Source organism: Sinohyriopsis cumingii, chromosome 4 (assembly GCF_028554795.1).
Source record: "Sinohyriopsis cumingii isolate HCF-2022 chromosome 4, ASM2855479v2, whole genome shotgun sequence".
NCBI lineage: Eukaryota > Metazoa > Mollusca > Bivalvia > Unionida > Unionidae > Sinohyriopsis > Sinohyriopsis cumingii.
The window spans coordinates 78008840-78025793 of NC_142964.1; the positions used below are offsets into that span (position 1 = coordinate 78008840).

Sequence of the window (16954 nt, forward strand, 5' to 3'; positions counted from 1 at the left end):
AAGACAGTTTCTTGAATTGTAACTCTTTAAATCTATCAAAACACTTCACTAATATACGTCAACGACTTATATGGTCTTAACGATGTACGTTTACCCAAATTTATTAGATTCTGATCAGAAATGAAGTCTTTGGAGTGCTAACCAGCAGTTGCTGATGAAAACCAAGCACGATCCTTAAGTATTACGGGGATATGCTATAAACACATTTAGTCTACGATCTTTTTTGTATTTTTGTATTATGATTTTCTTAAAAAGTAATTTGCCTTGGAGAGGAATTTTATCGTAAATCTTACTGTGATGAGTCACATGTTAGTGCATCGAGTCCTGTAAGATGTATCAATAGTTCAACCTAATTTAAATAAACTCACATTAAACATTTTATGCAGAGTGTCTTCTGGCAGAAATTCAAGTGGGCATATAATCTCGAGCGATGTGTAATAAACAGCAGCATATTTCACATTATTTTAGCATATTTTAGTATTATCGTGATTTTTATGTATTATTTCTCGTTCTCTTTCCACTAAAGAAATGTAATCTCAGATCACTATCGTATTGTTTTTCTACTTGGCTGGTACTAATATCTCAGGATATGAAAGATTAAAACTGATAACTAGTTGTCATAGCAACATTATATACATAATATATTTTCAAACAACTTAATTATTTTTGAACATGCACATAACACTATTGCTTTTTGTTTCTTGATTTTAATGTTGTGTTTGCAAATTAACAACTCATTGTTTCCTCTGGATGGACTGGTAGGGTATAAAAAAGGTTCTTTACTTCAGGTTTACGTTTATTTCTTTTGATATTGATTCTTTAGATTTTATTCTTGTCAGTTATTGGTTAGATTTAGACTATATTCTTATGTTACGTGTTTAGGCTCGAATAAACAGTAGAACAAGAAAGAGTGAAAACAACAAGCTTTGAAAAATATAATAAGCTTTTTCCCTGGAAAAATACTGTAAAATAAATGAAAAAAATATAACTGATGGTTCCAAGAATCAAATCCAAAAATAATCCAAGAATAGTCTACGAATAAATATTTTAGAAGTTCTAATAATGAAATGTTCTAATGATTTCAAGTTCGAGTACCGACGAAGAATCCAAGATGGAAAGCGATGACGTATGTTGTAACCTGTACTGTGTTGAAGTATACAGTTCTTTGTAGAAACACAAAAATTAATCCTTCCCTATGAGCACAACATATTTCCAGAGAAACGAATTATTCTTTTAGAATCCGAAAAATTAAAATAAAGGTAAAAAACCTCAGAATCTTAATAGTGGTCACAACAGAAGAAAACAACTTGACATCAAGTGTTTAAAAGCCCCAAAACTCTGAGATCTCTCTCTAAACATCACTATTAATACTAAGCATTTCGCAATTTTGGAAATTCCTAATTGCGAAATAGAGGATCACGTGATCATGTTTGCATATAAAAATCACATAGCCCCTGTATGTCCTTGATATGAGCCAATCATTTTACTTCGAGAATGAAAGTTGTTTACTTGACCCTAAAACAAGGCCAGGAACTAAGTCAAAAATAGAAACAGTGTTTCTATTATTAGGCACTAATGGAAAGATTCAGATCAAACTTAATTTTCTGGAAAATACCAAATTCCTAATAAACAAAATTACATTACTAAGACATGTAATGAAATTAAAAAGATTACAAAAACACACTAACAATCAAATTAAATCAAATCAAACACAAATTAAATCAAATATAAATTAAATCAAACATACGTAGCAATAGTTAAATATATTAACAACTAAACAGAAACATTATTAATTTGCGAACAATTAATACTCAGCTGACTTTGCATCAACAGAAGATGCTTTAAAAAAATGAGGGCGATAGATGATGGACGAGTATTTCTCATTGTGCACTATAAGCAGTAAGTTAATAAACAAATATATCAATTCACTTTTTTCCATTTGTTATAACTTGTCGTTTGTAGACACCAAAACTTTTATTCGTCAACGGTGCATTTTTTTCCTCTAACAAACACCTCATTCCCTGGTAATAACCCCTTTAGAAAACACCATCATACAACTAGTTGTATCCATAACTGCCATTGTCACAACGAAGTTTTATCTACCCACCATTTCTCTGCGTCTACGTCACTGATAAAAAAAAGCTTTCTCAATATCTTATAATCATACCTTTAAAGAACGCTTTCTCAATATCATGTAATCAATGTAAAGTTACACATGGCACGAACACATGCAATTTAAACAAATGTATTAAACATGTAAAGCATATCTGCCGAATGTTGTTGGCAGTTTATATATAGAATATAGAATATTTAAATCTTTCAGCTTGAAAAACTCGAGTATCTGGATTAATATAATACACTGTCTCATCAATGCACGTGTATGCGAAAAATGATGAACTATTTAAATAAAGGTGTCTAGGTTGGATTACATTATATATACATCGACTATCTGTCCAGCTTATATATATTTTTTCTTGACATGAAATTCATTATCGCAGGGTACACTTATACTCTACCACCTGCTCTTCATTGTACCTTAAGCTCCGTAAGTATTGTCGTTTCATTTTTTTTTTTTTTTTTTGAAGTAGCGTGATATAATAAACCACAATAAGTGTTGTGACTTTGTCACGTTTATATACAATGGTATAAATTACCTGCATACAGCTTATGCCAGCCTTGAACTTCTTTATACCAGCCAAGCCTATCTTTACACACAATGCCTGTCTCCTCGCCCACGACATAGTCACGTGAATCTTGGAATATATATAGATTCGCCTGCAACCAACTTCTGCGTGTATTACAGAAGGTGCAAGAGTGAAATATTTCTTAAATGGAAATAATCGATAGTAGTTAAACATGGGACAAACTAATATCGGCTTTGGAAAGGATTGAATAACAATGAAAGATGAAAAAAACCTTCCCATAACATATTCATATGGTAAGCATTTTTTACGTTTATCTCAGTTATCTGAAAAAGGATTATATAGAATTCGGTGTACGTATTATTAATAATAATAGTATTATCACAATAACTGCAAAATCAAATAAGCACTAACCGTATAGGAGTGTACACTGTATAAATGGTGATTGTATTGAGAATAATGCTGAAAACGATGAGATTCAGTATGTCAATTCAAGATTACGTACTCAGCATGTAACTACCAATTTGAAACGGTTCATATATTGGAAATATTCATCAAAGCATGTATCAATTACAGGTATAATAGCAATAATTTCGTTTCTATTTGCGTTATATTCCATATTTTGTGCGTACAGTATATCCTGTTTTGGTACGACAGTGTATTGTACTAGTATTTGCTGTACATGTTTCTTCCATGTAACTACAGATTATTTATCTTGGACATAACATTATGTCTCCACATAAAACTAACCTGTAGTAACATTTCTTATTATAGCAAAGACTACATTTCCGAAAGTCTGGTACACCCTTTTTATTATTTGCAGCTAAATTGCAGAATCAAGAAATGCACGGAAGAGCGCATCCAAATAAATTGTCAGAAGCAGTCCAGATAGGTAATATTATATCCCAATTTAAGATTATATAATACTTACATTTTATTATAATAAATTATATTTGTTTTCTGAACATAAGAAACTAGATGTCGAATTTATCTCTGTATTTTTTGTGTGTATCAAATTCTAATACAATCTTAACCGAAAAGGTGAATAAAATCAAAATAAACGTGTAATCAAATTAGTTTTGCGTAGTACTGAAAAAATATTATCCCAGATAATATTCTACATTTTAAAGAGACATTTATATCCTGTATTCTTTTCTCATGCAGTAGCTTGACAGGAGGTGACGAAAATCTTTGAATCTGAATCTATAAGACGTGAAATCTCTTTTCTTATTGTGAACTGACTGCACAAGGATCCATAAATTTCTGACAGGGACTCAGTGTTTCAATGCTGTAATCAGTCATTAGCATGCAAAACTTGACACTCTTTGAGCATGTGCATGAAGAAATATTCACTCTGATGCCCTATTGTGTTGCAGAGCGCTTTAAAAGACTGCTGTTATATATATATATATATATATATATATATATATATATATATATATATATATATATATATAAAACTATTAACGCTATTGCAGCATTGAATTGTAGGCATCTGCAAAACCGTTTTTACTGCTGGCGGTTTCCATGGCGTGTATGCAAGAATCCCATATTAATCTTTCTGTAATACGGACTAATACTCTTTTTTTTCATAACTTCAATATACTGCTATATCTTGTCTTCACTACCGTCCCTTCCTTCTCTGACTAGACAACACACAAACACGTTTAAAAATAACATTTTATTTTAACATTTATCCTCAGTGCGATCCAAAGGCAAAGAAAATGTGGAGAAAAGAAACCTTTCGACACAAGTTAAAGGGGAAGGTATGTTCATATAAACTACAGTCCGCTTACTTATTAAAATAATAAAGAAATAAAATTGCACGAATTTTACTGTATGAAATTTATTCAACCTCAGTATCGTTATTTCTGAATTTGCTATATGTATGTATGTATGTATGTATGTATGTATGTATGTATGTATGTATGTTTGTATGTATGTATGTGCGTTGGTGGGTGGGTGGGTAGGTGGGTGGGTGTGATTTTGGATTATTAACGTAGCTTTAACAATTTGTCCGTCATATCACTACGATGTCTGCAGTTAGGCAGTTTATAGTGATGTCCAGCACAGGGGCATCAAGCCGCAGACACGTAGCTTGATATCCCACCCAGTCACATTTATCTGACACCAGGCCGACCAGTCCTAACACTAACATCTGAATGCTGAGTGCCAAGCGAGACATCAGCTAGTACCATATTTATATTGTCTTTGGATCGGCCGGGGTTCGAACCCACGACTTCCTGCATCCAAGGCGGACGTTCTAACCACTAAGCAACCGGAGCTGTGGGTAGGTAGGTTGGTAGGTGCGTGCCTCTGTTCGTGTGTGTGTGTGTGTGTGTGTGGAGACATATCGTGTGTGTGCGTGTGTGTGTGTGTGTGTGTGTGTGTGTGTGTGTGTGGAGACATATCGTGTGTGTGTGTGTGTGTGTTTGTGTGTGTGTGTGTGTGTGTGTGTCTGTGTCTGTGTGAAGACATGGTATGTCTCGCGTGTCAGTTTTTCAAAGCGCAAATGTTTGAAACGTTTCTGCGTTTGCATGTAGAAAAAGAGTAAATACATCAATATTTCACGAAATACTAAAATATTTCGAAAAATGGTTGTTTTAGTTATGATGAACGTTAGGCACTGACTTGGCTTATTTGTGACAGAAATAAAATAATTGATGTCTTGCAATGGATTTCTGACTCCCACGCATTGCTGCGAGATACAGACGTCTAAACATCTGACTAGTTCGATCATATCCTGTTATTATATTCAGATTACAGGCGCTGATATATTTTGCTAGAGGCGTACTAGGAATATGCCAAAGTAAGCGTGCTCTTGTTAGAATATTAGGGCATGAATGTATGGAAGGTGCTTAAATCTGTCAGAATATTAGGGCATGAATGTATGGAAGGTGCTTAAATCTGTCAGAATATTAGGGCACGAATGTATGGAAGGTGCTTAAATCTGTTAGAATATTAGGGCACGAATGTATGGAAGGTGCTTAAATCTGTCAGAATATTAGAGCATGCATGTATGGAACGTATTTAGATCTGTCAGAATATGAGGACAGGACCATAACTCTTGGATGATTAGAACTGTCAACTTATGAAACGTATTCAGATCTGTTAAAATACTGGAAAGGGAACTTCTAGAATAAAAGTATCACAGCTGTCTGAATATTAAGACATGAACTCTTCATCTGTCAGAATCATAAAACAAGCTTATGGAATGTGTTTCATGTGTCATCATTTTAGGAAATGGCCCTTGCTTCTGTCAGAATCATAAAACAGAAGCTTATGGAATGTGTTTCATGTGTCATAATTTTAGGAAATGGCCCTTGCTTCTGTCAGAATCATAAAACAGAAGTTTATGGAATGTGTTTCATGTGTCATAATTTTAGGAAATGGCCCTTGCTTCTGTCAGAATCATAAAACAGAAGTTTATGGAATGTGTTTCATGTGTCATAATTTTAGGAAATGGCCCTTGCTTCTGTCAGAATCATAAAACAGAAGCTTATGGAATGTGTTTCATGTGTCATAATTTTAGGAAATGGCCCTTGCTTCTGTCAGAATCATAAAACAGAAGCTTATGGAATGTGTTTCATGTGTCATAATTTTAGGAAATGGCCCTTGCTTCTGTCAGAATCATAAAACAGAAGCTTATGGAATGTGTTTCATGTGTCATAATTTTAGGAAATGGCCCTTGCTTCTGTCAGAATAATAAAACAAAAGCTTATGAAAAGTATTTCATATCTGTCACATACTTAGGATAAGAACTTAAAGAAGTTATTCGTATACGTCAAGCCGACACTTGTTTGACACGAACGTATCATATATTAGGACATAAACGTATCATACTTTGGGAGATGATCGTATCATACATTACGGTATTAACGTATCATATTACTCCAAATATTTGAAGCATTAGTCACCCGAATTTTTATTTAGAACAAATCTGATTTTGCTTCAGACGCTTACAAACATGTGCGAAATCTATTACGACATGCCTACATATTTTCTGTAATATGTTGAAACTACACAAAAAAGCCGAAATGTGGATAATATTGACTTAGACTAATTGCATAGTTTTTGTTTTTGTTTTCCATGCAAATCAATTAAATATCGCACCCAGTCACATTATCCTGACAACAGGCCGACCAGTCCTAACACTAATCTCTTAATGCTGAACGCCAAGCGGTGAAGCCGTTAATACCCTTTTGATAAGTCTTTGGTATGACTCGGTCGGAATTCGAACCCACGATCTCCCGCATCCGAGGCGGACGCTCTAATCACTTAGGCCATCGGAGCGGTCCCATAAAGTAGATTAACACCGTATTTGCACATCTATAATATACAAGAACAATCATCATCATAATTAAACTCGACTTGTTCAGTAACAGAGACACCAAGCTGATTGGTTTACCTGTATATCATACTCTGCAACAGGTGGAAGATTACGTGTTCAAAGAAATATTGATTAGTCTGAATTGGGGAAAAGGAATTGTTATTTATTTTGTTAGTTCCATATCCGAATTTCCCCATAAATGTCATTATTTTAGCTTCCACTTTGCACACTTGCGGACATATATTAATATCAAATGTTACATGTAGAAACGCAAAATTTGTTCATGTGTTTTACATCATCTCACTGTAATGACTATTTATTGTATTATGCTGTAGTTAGGTTAGCAATCGGTGAAAATTGTACAGGCTCCTCTGCAACAGGTGTGAGTCTGAAAGCGTTGAACATTTTGTATTCTTTATTATATGACTGGTTTAAAAAAATAAAAATCCAAGCAAAACAAAATGTCTTTTACAATGATTAATTGAAAAACTTAATGAAATGGTTTTCACCATGAGTGCTACAAAATGTTACACATTAAATGGTTACAGCGGTTGCTCGAGTTTTCTTGTCTCTTTCTATTTTAGTAAAAGATCCATGTATATTGTTAATCCATGTCGAATATATCTTTTGATTCTTATAAAGCTCGTATAAATGAGTTAAATAATTCACATATTCTTCTTTTCTTTATCTTTCAGTATCAGTACCAGTTTTGGTTGGATCCTGTATGGTAGCTGTTATTCTCGTGCTTGTTTTCAGTATTTTTATGTACTTAAGAAAACGCCATGTTGCAAAACAAAAACTTGACCAAGCTGCCCGAGAGCTTCTTACGACTATCCGGACTCACAAGTTGTACAAGGCAGTCATTGCGCCCACCCAGCATGGTGAAAGTCATAAAACAGAATGGGTCGCTGCAAGATACCACAACCTTAATAGTGTGCCTACATATCCACAAAAACAGAACTATTTGGACTCTGATAATCGTAGAGAGCTACAAGGAACGACGTCAAAAGATTGTCGTAGGCATTCAGCACTCGCTGAACTGACAGACTATACGCTTAGCCGTAGACAGTCTTCAGTCTCTGCAGTGACAGAACTAAGGAATACAAGAAAACAAACCGACAGAGAATCAATTTCAATTTCGAGAAGCAACCACAAAAAGCAGAACAACAACGCTGAACTCATGAGATCGTTGTCATCAACAGACGCAGAACAGTCTGTGAATAAACGCGAAGACAAAGAACCGGAGATAGTCCTAACAATGAAACATGATAATAGAGAAAATATATTAAGAGTCCATGTTATTTCGATATCGGGAATTTCTCATAAATCTGAGGAATCGCACGTATTTTGCAACCTTATCCTTCTTCCATCCAAAAGAGGAAGTTGCAAAAGTGAAGTCTACAAAATTAGTGATACCACCACTATTGATGAAGATTTCATTTTTCCAAAGATTTCAGAGGAAGATATTGACAAATCTGTGTTAAAAATAACTGTTTTTGTTAGAAGTAACTTGAAAAAGCCGAAAGACGTGACGTTCGGAGACGCATATGTTCAGTGTTGCGGTTCTCCGATGGACTACATTACCCCAGTATGCTGCAAGGTGTTGACATGTAACAGTCGATGGCGACGGGTAAGCATTTCATACTCCGTGATATTGACCCAAACAAAGAGGGCATTTTTTAGTATTAATTGTATGACATGTATCTAGACTTAATACGATTGTCTTTATACATTGATTATGATATCTTATCCCTTTACATGCAGATGCCGATGGAACAGTCATTTGTTAGCAGTAGGACCATTCACTCTCGTCTTTTGTGCTGTAATTTACTTTCAGTGGACTTTGATATCTGTACTAATAACGCCACTTTATATTTCACTTTATTTCGACCTTCCCCAAGAGTTTTTACACAATATCTGCATCAGACCGAATGTCAAGTAGAGATAGTTTGTGGTCATTCGTCTTATTTGAATTTCCAGGGACTAATATCATTAAAATAAGCAAAGAACCCAAACAGTTATGATGAAGTAATAATCGAACGAGTCTGGGGGACTTGAGAGAAAATGTAAGGTACAAATATATAAGAAGATAGTCCTTCACTGTGACACTAACTCTGAGACAGTCACAAATATACGTAGAATATACCGGGTCATCCAGGAGTTCTTTATTATTTCTTTATACATTTCTTTTAACACTAATCTTCGAAGCTAAGAACTCGAGAAAAATAACCTCCATATAGAGGGACCATAGATATGAAGTGCGTAAAAGTGATACCATAAGGAAATATCCTAATCCATATCCTTTATATTGAAAATAATTCGGATTATATTAAATCTTCGTGTTCTTTTTACTTAACTTGTACATTTTTAAAGTCAACAGCAAAATGTATAATTGTAGAAATGTCCGTCAAATTCGGAATTTCATCAGTATCCTTTTACCAAGAACCTTCCTTAAGTGCAAGAGATTTCCTGTAAATGTAGGATGTAAGTTGTTCTCTTTTTTACGAATCAATTCAAACAAAAGTAAAATTCAGTAAAACTTTTAAATGAGTAACATTAGTCTTTAGGACATAATAGAAACTATCCGTTACCACAAAATTGCTGAGATGAGAAAAATGATGGTATATATTTCATCTACATTTGTTGATCCCAACGTTAATTTGCAAACATTCTTGTCCTAAGGTGACTTGCAACTTGATGACACAACACAAACCGTAATCAATATCAATTAGAAAGGAATAGTAAAACAAATTGTCGTCGAAATCAAAACAGAAATGATAGCGAAGAAGCAAGAATGTATGACAATCATTCCCAGTGTTACCGAATCGGATATTAGCGATATGTGGATTGTTTAGATTTTATGTACTAAACCATTTGTTTAACGTTTTGTCCTTTCAGAAATCAACAAGTTTCAAATTAATGTTACAAGAGCTGGGGTCTCTTCTCATCCTCTTGGAATATCAGCCACAAGGAAAACGAATCAAAGTTTTGCTTCGGAAGGCCTTTAATATTCCAAAATCTGACAGGAAAATCGGTCAACCAGGTAAGATGTTGAGAATTTGTCATTAAATTTTAAGAGAAACAGAAATATTTATCAAATTGTCCAAGTATCTTTCTTATCTCCTGTATTATATACGATCTAGATCTTTTGCATGTGTTTAAAATAATATATATAGATTATAAGTACATTCTGTTTGTATCTATAGTTGATGTTCCATGGCTTGAACTGTTAGAAAGTGTTATTTCTTGATTTATGGCACATGCTACATAACTCCGTGAGTTTTTCATTAACTTAAATAATCTACCTATTTTAAAGATTGTGAGAGTGTGTACTGTAACGCACGCATCCGTTTTGTATGTATGCATGTATGTATGTATGTATGTATGTATGTATGTATTACTTCAAGTGGATATATAATTATTTCCTAAGAGGGTGTGGATTTTAGAATGTAATTAGGCTGGAAGTTACATGGTTAGATATGCTGGTACACAAACTGGTAAATATGGTTCAGCGAATTTTGTTATTAAATTTCAATATACTGTCTGTCCGGCTTTTAATTTGACTTGCCAATACGTTTCTATTTTGTCAGGTCATTATGTAACAATCAACCTACTCCATGACAACAAAGTCATCGAAACCAAAATCTCCAGGCCTATTGCAGGATATAACCCGATTTGGAACCAGCCTTACCTCTTTACGGTAAACAAGGACAACATGGTGGGCTATTCGATGGAATTTGTATTGATGCGTGAGAGGATATATACAAAAGACAGTGTCATAGGTCATGTGATCTTAGGTGACGAATCGTCGCCGATAGGACAACGACATTGGCAGTCGTCAAAGACTGGAGAGACTGAAATGTGGCATAACATTATACCCGTTCTTACATATTAATAAAAAACTTTCAAATTAACTTATCTGTGATAGAAATCATTGTTAATACTTCTTGATGATATATGTCTCTGAATGATTTTGAACATATTTGCTCATGAAACGTCTAAGTTCACAACCTTTTGAATTGTATAGCTTCACGTGTTTAACCAGTAACATAAATCAATAACAATACATATATCCAGGCTCAGTTTGCACCAGAGAACGCTACATGTTACAGAGAAGATGACTGGTTGTCATGCATTGTGTTTTAGCACGACAAAATTAAATATATTTTCTTGAGCGAAACTACGGCATGTCGGAAACTAGATAATTGCTATGTTTACCTAATTTGCTTTATACCAGACATTTTCTATTTCCCTTGTATGTTGATTAGATTTGATAAATGTCGACACGTTTTCCTAGTGTAAAGTACAATGTCATTATATATCTATTCTTTTCTTGCAAGCACAATGAACTAAACGCCAGCGAAAATCACTGAATTGAACAACGGGTGAAGTGAAGGAACATATTTTCTATTTTTATAGTGCATGTAAAACAAGTGTTTGATAGTGTATTTCCTTTGATTTTGATGCCAATACGATTAAGTCAATGAAATCTACTTACATATATGACGATATTCGAATTTTATGTCTAGTTTTTTCAAGGAAGTATTTTCCAGATTTTTAAAAGTTATATTGTTTATGTATCTGTAAACTTTCAAGGCTTTTGTGTTTTCCGCCAGTCGTTTTGTATTTATTTAGTAAGTCCCATTTGATATAGTTTGTTTTGTTTCTGATTTGAATTATTCGTCGCTTGCACACGAAAATACGCCAATTTAAGACCTATAAGGTATGAAGGTAATAGATACATGTGCGAAATATTCAATTGTATCGGTTTTGTAATTAGGAATTATATTACAATTAGAAGTAGTTTGATTTTAGTCAGAAGTGATGTTTTGTTGACAGTTTATATCCGCTCACTTGCCATTGTTATACTGTTTATTTATGCCACGTTAGATACATTGGTACACCATCTAAAATTGTTTTCTATATATGTGCTTCTTGTTATACAATAAGAACATTAAGAAATAAACATTTATTTAGACACAAATATTGAATTTCTTTTTTTATTAATGCGTTTGTTTGATAAAATGTGCACATGACCCTTTTTCACACACACACACACACACACACACACACACACACACACACATATATATATATATATATATATATATATATATATATATATATATATATATATATATATATATATACCTATTTATCCCTATTTATCTATCTGTATCTGCCTTTCCTGTCTGTCTGTTCCATTTATGCATATATTTATGCCCAATCATCTGCATGCCTGTATAATTCGAAAAGCGGAATAATGTCAACTGGAGAAAAAAATGGAGAGAAAGCCATGTTTTCATTTGTGTTGATAATACATGATCTCTCTGGTTCAGATTAACTTCGCCCACATCTAGGCTTCAGGTGACCGATGTGAAAACATTTAGATAAAAGACTGTAAGTGTATTCCGTAGAACGTATGCATATAAAATGTTAGAGGTCAAGCTATCTTGGGACTGGTCAAGCTAAAGGTGGGATGTAAATCATAGACGTCGATGCAAGCATGTGAACATTTAACTCCTTTATAATCTCATAAAAATGAAGAGATATAAAAGTACCTGACTAAATATACGTTTTCCAAGGATATCTTTTAAGATATGTGACATAAATGAATAATTAATATCGCCTGTAACAAATCGTTTATTTAAAAAATTAACTAAAGTTATTTGATATGGGATGCGTTTCGACACCACAAATCCAGCAAATATTTATACAGTTTCCTAAGATGACATTTTTTCACCCATGCAACAGAGAAATCTAGCTGTTTTGTTAACCTTACATTTTTTTATATCTCGCTCTAGTCATCTCAGACCAGTCGTCTCAGTCAAGGTGTCCACGCGCTCAGAACTACTTTAAAAAACAAACAACTGACGACAATGAACAGTGTGAAACTAGTATCTAACTAGCCTAAGCGCTTTCGACTCATTGATGAGTCTTTTTCAAATGCAAATACAAAATATAGACAAGACAAATAAACAAAACACAAAAACCGTTGTGTTTACAAACCTTTACATGGCTGTTTCTACAGGAATTAAACCTTTAAATGTATTATATTTCAACTAGTTTATTTCAACTTGTTGCGGATGCTGGAAAATATTTTTATTGACCTAGAAATCGATGAGCCGTTAATACATCTGTTGTTTTATGTAAATTTATATAAACACAAATTATATCATGGATATTTCATTGTTATAGTAGCAATTATAGGATATTAAGCAAATTTAGTGAATTATTTATGCGAAAATGTGTCGGCTGAAAAATATAATTTTATTTGTGCAAGGCTGTCTTTCTCTAGTCTTCTTGGTTTCAACCGCTTGGTTTAAATGTTCTAAGGCGGCGTATCCAGTAGGATTCCCTTTCTTTCCTCGTTTGGGCACTCCAGTTGGGGTTGTGAGCAATTGCAACAATAAGTGTTATGTCACTGAAAGTGTGGCCAGGAGAGGAGAAGTGTTCTGCGACCGGGCTTCTGTACAGCTTCTATGACATCCAATCAGATCTATGAAGGTTGATCCTTTTGTATAGCTTTTCAGTGTCTCCGACATACTGAAGGCTACAGATCTTACATGTAATGAGATAAATTACATTCTCTGTTTTGCACGTTTTGTTTGGACCATGTATGTTTAGTTTTCTTTTAGTCACTCTGCTAGAAAATGTCCTGGTCTCTATCATATGTTGACAGGTTTTGGACGTTTTATCGCCACAGGGGCCAGATTGACTAGGATGGTCTTGATTAGTGATTGGCGTTACATCCTAGTCATATATCTAAGCCTTTACAGACCCAGCCCACTGCTTGGGATTTTGTAAGTTAATTCAAGAATTATTTAAATTTTTATTTTAAGTTGTTATTTATTTTACAAACACTTCTTATGTTGTGTATAGAACATGGGCGAATAAAAGTTTTTAAGGCGTTCGTGTAAATTAGAGAAATCAAAGTTTTAATGCCTTTGACTTCCACGTAATCTCAAAATGACCCTTGTAAGTATGGCGAAACTCGATTATTAAATACATTCTGACACTGATCACTGATACAGTCTTAAGTTGCTATCTCTCGACAAATTAGTAATTTACTGTACTTTCTAAACTTGCTTTTTTTCGTACGCACTGGAAATAAGTGGGCAAGGACAATGAAGTATTAAATCTTCAGTAGCACGATCAAGTCAGTTGCGATTACGGCAGAGATCACCTCTAGCTGCTGCAAATGTCAAAATGTCCTTGATGGGAGTTTATTACTATATTTACAGCCGCCGATTCCATAACCCTGGGAATGCGCACACTGATGTCGTGATAACGTCTTCTACATACTCTTGTATACTATGCTGTATCAGTGTGCTGTCAGATGTCATAAACATCTGAGCACATAACGATGATCAAATTATTATTATTATTATTATTATTATATGGAAACGGTCGTCTGTATCTTTGTAATATTTTTAGGCATCGCATTTCAAACATAAATCTAGACGGCCATGTTCACAATAATAGCAGTAAAGCGGATTAAGTAGTGTAATTTTAGTATACCAAATTTAGCACAGACAGACTTCAAATGATTAGTTAGCCAAAATTATATGACAAAATACAATGTCATATTGGTCAACTAAAAAGCAGCATGTATATAATAAATTCTGTCGATTTTAAGTTACAGGATTTACAATGTTATAAGAGCAGTATATTGGGACTGACTATGCTTTGATATACAACTCAAGCTTTCAGTTCAGCAGTATTTGTTAAAAATTACAGTGGTAGAAAGGAGAATTTCACGTTCCGTACAAGACCTGAACGTTGAGGAATTAAATACAGTAAATAACGTTCTGATGTTACTATTGCCGAATGATTGGGGTTTGATATTGACACGGGCTTGTAACATTTGCTGAATTTGGAAAATCATATATGAAACTGATATGAATACTGCAAATTTACAAGTGTGTCTGTGTGTTTCATCTTCCAGTTCGAAAAACAGGTAACAAAAATATTTGTAAAAACGGAATGATTCCAGTCGTAATTGGAGCTCTCTGAAGTATGAGTGGACTGCTAGTATGAAATTTGTTACACATCGGTAAACTCTGATGACTAATTTAAGTTTCAAATCAGTTTCCAGTACACTCTAGCCAACGCTTTGTGTATATCAACACCTTATACCATAATAATAGCAACATCAGAACTCTACCCCCAAAATAGCAACATCAGACCTCCACCACTAACTGTCACCTCACCAAATGCATTAAAAGTCCATGTGCTGTGAGGCAGTCAAACGTACATCCATGTGTTATGCTGTGAGGCAGTCAAACGTACATCCATGTGTTATGCTGTGAGGCAGTCAAACGTACATCCATGTGTTATGTATATATTCAAATGAGAGTGTTCTTAATCAGGGAGTAGAGTGCGGTTTTGTTAATGTTCCTTGTGTAAATTTGTCATCAGACTTAGTTTCAGGACCCATGACAGTCTGAACAGTGTATAATTTACCTGTTAAAGGCAATCAGTTGTCACTAGGCACTGACATTGCTGGAGATAAGGCCATACTTAAGAGTGCACCAGTTCTTACAGCTTCAAATTTCATTCATTTAAATTGTCTGTTGATGCAATTGGTGTTGGGTTTGGAGCAGTGTTTATTTAAGAAGATAAAAACGGTGTTGATCATCCAGTGTGCTATTTTTCTAAAAAAAATAAATAAGCACCAGAAAAATTATTCTAGAATCGAGAAGGAAAGTTTGAATATGATATTGGCACTACAACACTTAAAAGTTTACATTAGTTCAGCTCCTTCTCCGATTATTGTATTTGATCACCACCGCGTTACTTTCATCGGTAAGCTGAAGAAGAAAATTCAGAGATTGTTAAAGTCGAGTTTGTTGTTACAGGAATAAAATATTGACACAAGGCAATTAAGGAAAAAGACAATTTAATAGCAGGTGCACTTTTCCATGTATAGAAATATATTGTTTCATGTATATTTTGTATCATTCGTAAGATTTCTTCTTACGTTATTTTTTAATAAACCACTTGCATAATTGACATATAGTAAAAAGAAAGCTTTTTTATTTAAATCTTGCTTTCTCTTTTATGGAGGAAGTGTTATGTATATTTAATTTAATTGTTTGTTGGTTAATTTAAACAAAACGTATTCTATTACATGCTATTGTAATGTATTAGTGAGAATGATTCGCCGACTTGGCACCGCTCAGCAACAACAAGTTCAAGTCCACCCTGTTGACGAACCAAATGCTGTTGCTAGCAACTTACTACAAGTGGCAAAAGCACTCCAGGAGAAACAGAACCAAGTTAAGTGGTGACATTACTGCCGTCGACAGTCAGTACTAGATAAAAAAAATACTCTAGAGGCACTTACAACAACATAGCTTGAAAAGGTGCTAGGCAATTCCTGAAGCATCTTGGCCCGAGGTCAAAGGTGTGGCTCGCCGCTTTGTTCATCCTGATTGTTAGTGAAAAGTGCATTCCGACTCTTTGGCGCCAGGTAAAGATTGCTGCGATCCCAAAGCTTGGCATAGATTCCCATAATGCAGCGAGCTATCAGCCTATCTACTTTCTTTCAGTCTGTTTCAAGGTACTGGAGAGCCTGATTCTCCAAAGAATCGGTGCGGACCTAGTGAACATTATAACTTTTGAGCAAGCAGGTTTCAGTCATGGCCGCAGCACTTGTGATCAAGTCGTTGCCCTGACTTGTTAAAAACAGTTTTCAGAAGAACCTTAAAACTGGAGTTGTTTTCCTTGATCTAACAGCGGCATATGACACGGTCTGACATATAGAATTGTTGAAGATATTCAAATTATAGCCGCGCTGGATAGTTGAGATTATCGAACTGTTCCTTCAGGACAAGCACTTCATAGTACAGGTCAGAAAGAGCTGCAGCTTGTGGAGAAGTCAAACTAATTGACTCACACAGGCGCCTGTTCTTTCGTCAAGTCTGTTCAATGTTTATATCAATGACTTACCTGAAACATAGTCTCGCAAGTTCATGTA

At 34.4% G+C, this 16954-nt stretch overlaps 1 protein-coding gene across 1 annotated transcript; it reads left to right on the plus strand.

Moving 5' to 3' along the window:
* The first annotated feature begins 2787 nt into the window (after window positions 1–2787).
* LOC149801501 (synaptotagmin-4-like) lies at window positions 2788–11956 on the plus strand. The gene is made up of 6 exons (XM_089955675.1): window positions 2788–2938; window positions 3466–3534; window positions 4346–4408; window positions 7668–8602; window positions 9871–10015; window positions 10563–11956. Exons 1-6 carry the CDS (start codon window positions 2899–2901, stop codon window positions 10865–10867), a joined length of 1557 nt encoding a protein of 518 aa, XP_089811801.1. The 5' UTR covers window positions 2788–2898; the 3' UTR covers window positions 10868–11956.
* Window positions 11957–16954: the final 4998 nt, after the last annotated feature.

What these genes read in the sequence shown, in the direction of transcription:
- LOC149801501 (XM_089955675.1), top strand. Translation starts at nt 2,899, where the DNA reads ATGAAAGATGAAAAAAACCTTCCCATAACATATTCATATG. An exon ending in GTCAGAAGCAGTCCAGATAG is followed by an intron (nt 3,535 to 4,345) that starts GTAATATTATAT and finishes ATTTATCCTCAG; the next exon opens with TGCGATCCAAAGGCAAAGAA. An exon ending in CAGGAAAATCGGTCAACCAG is followed by an intron (nt 10,016 to 10,562) that starts GTAAGATGTTGA and finishes CTATTTTGTCAG; the next exon opens with GTCATTATGTAACAATCAAC.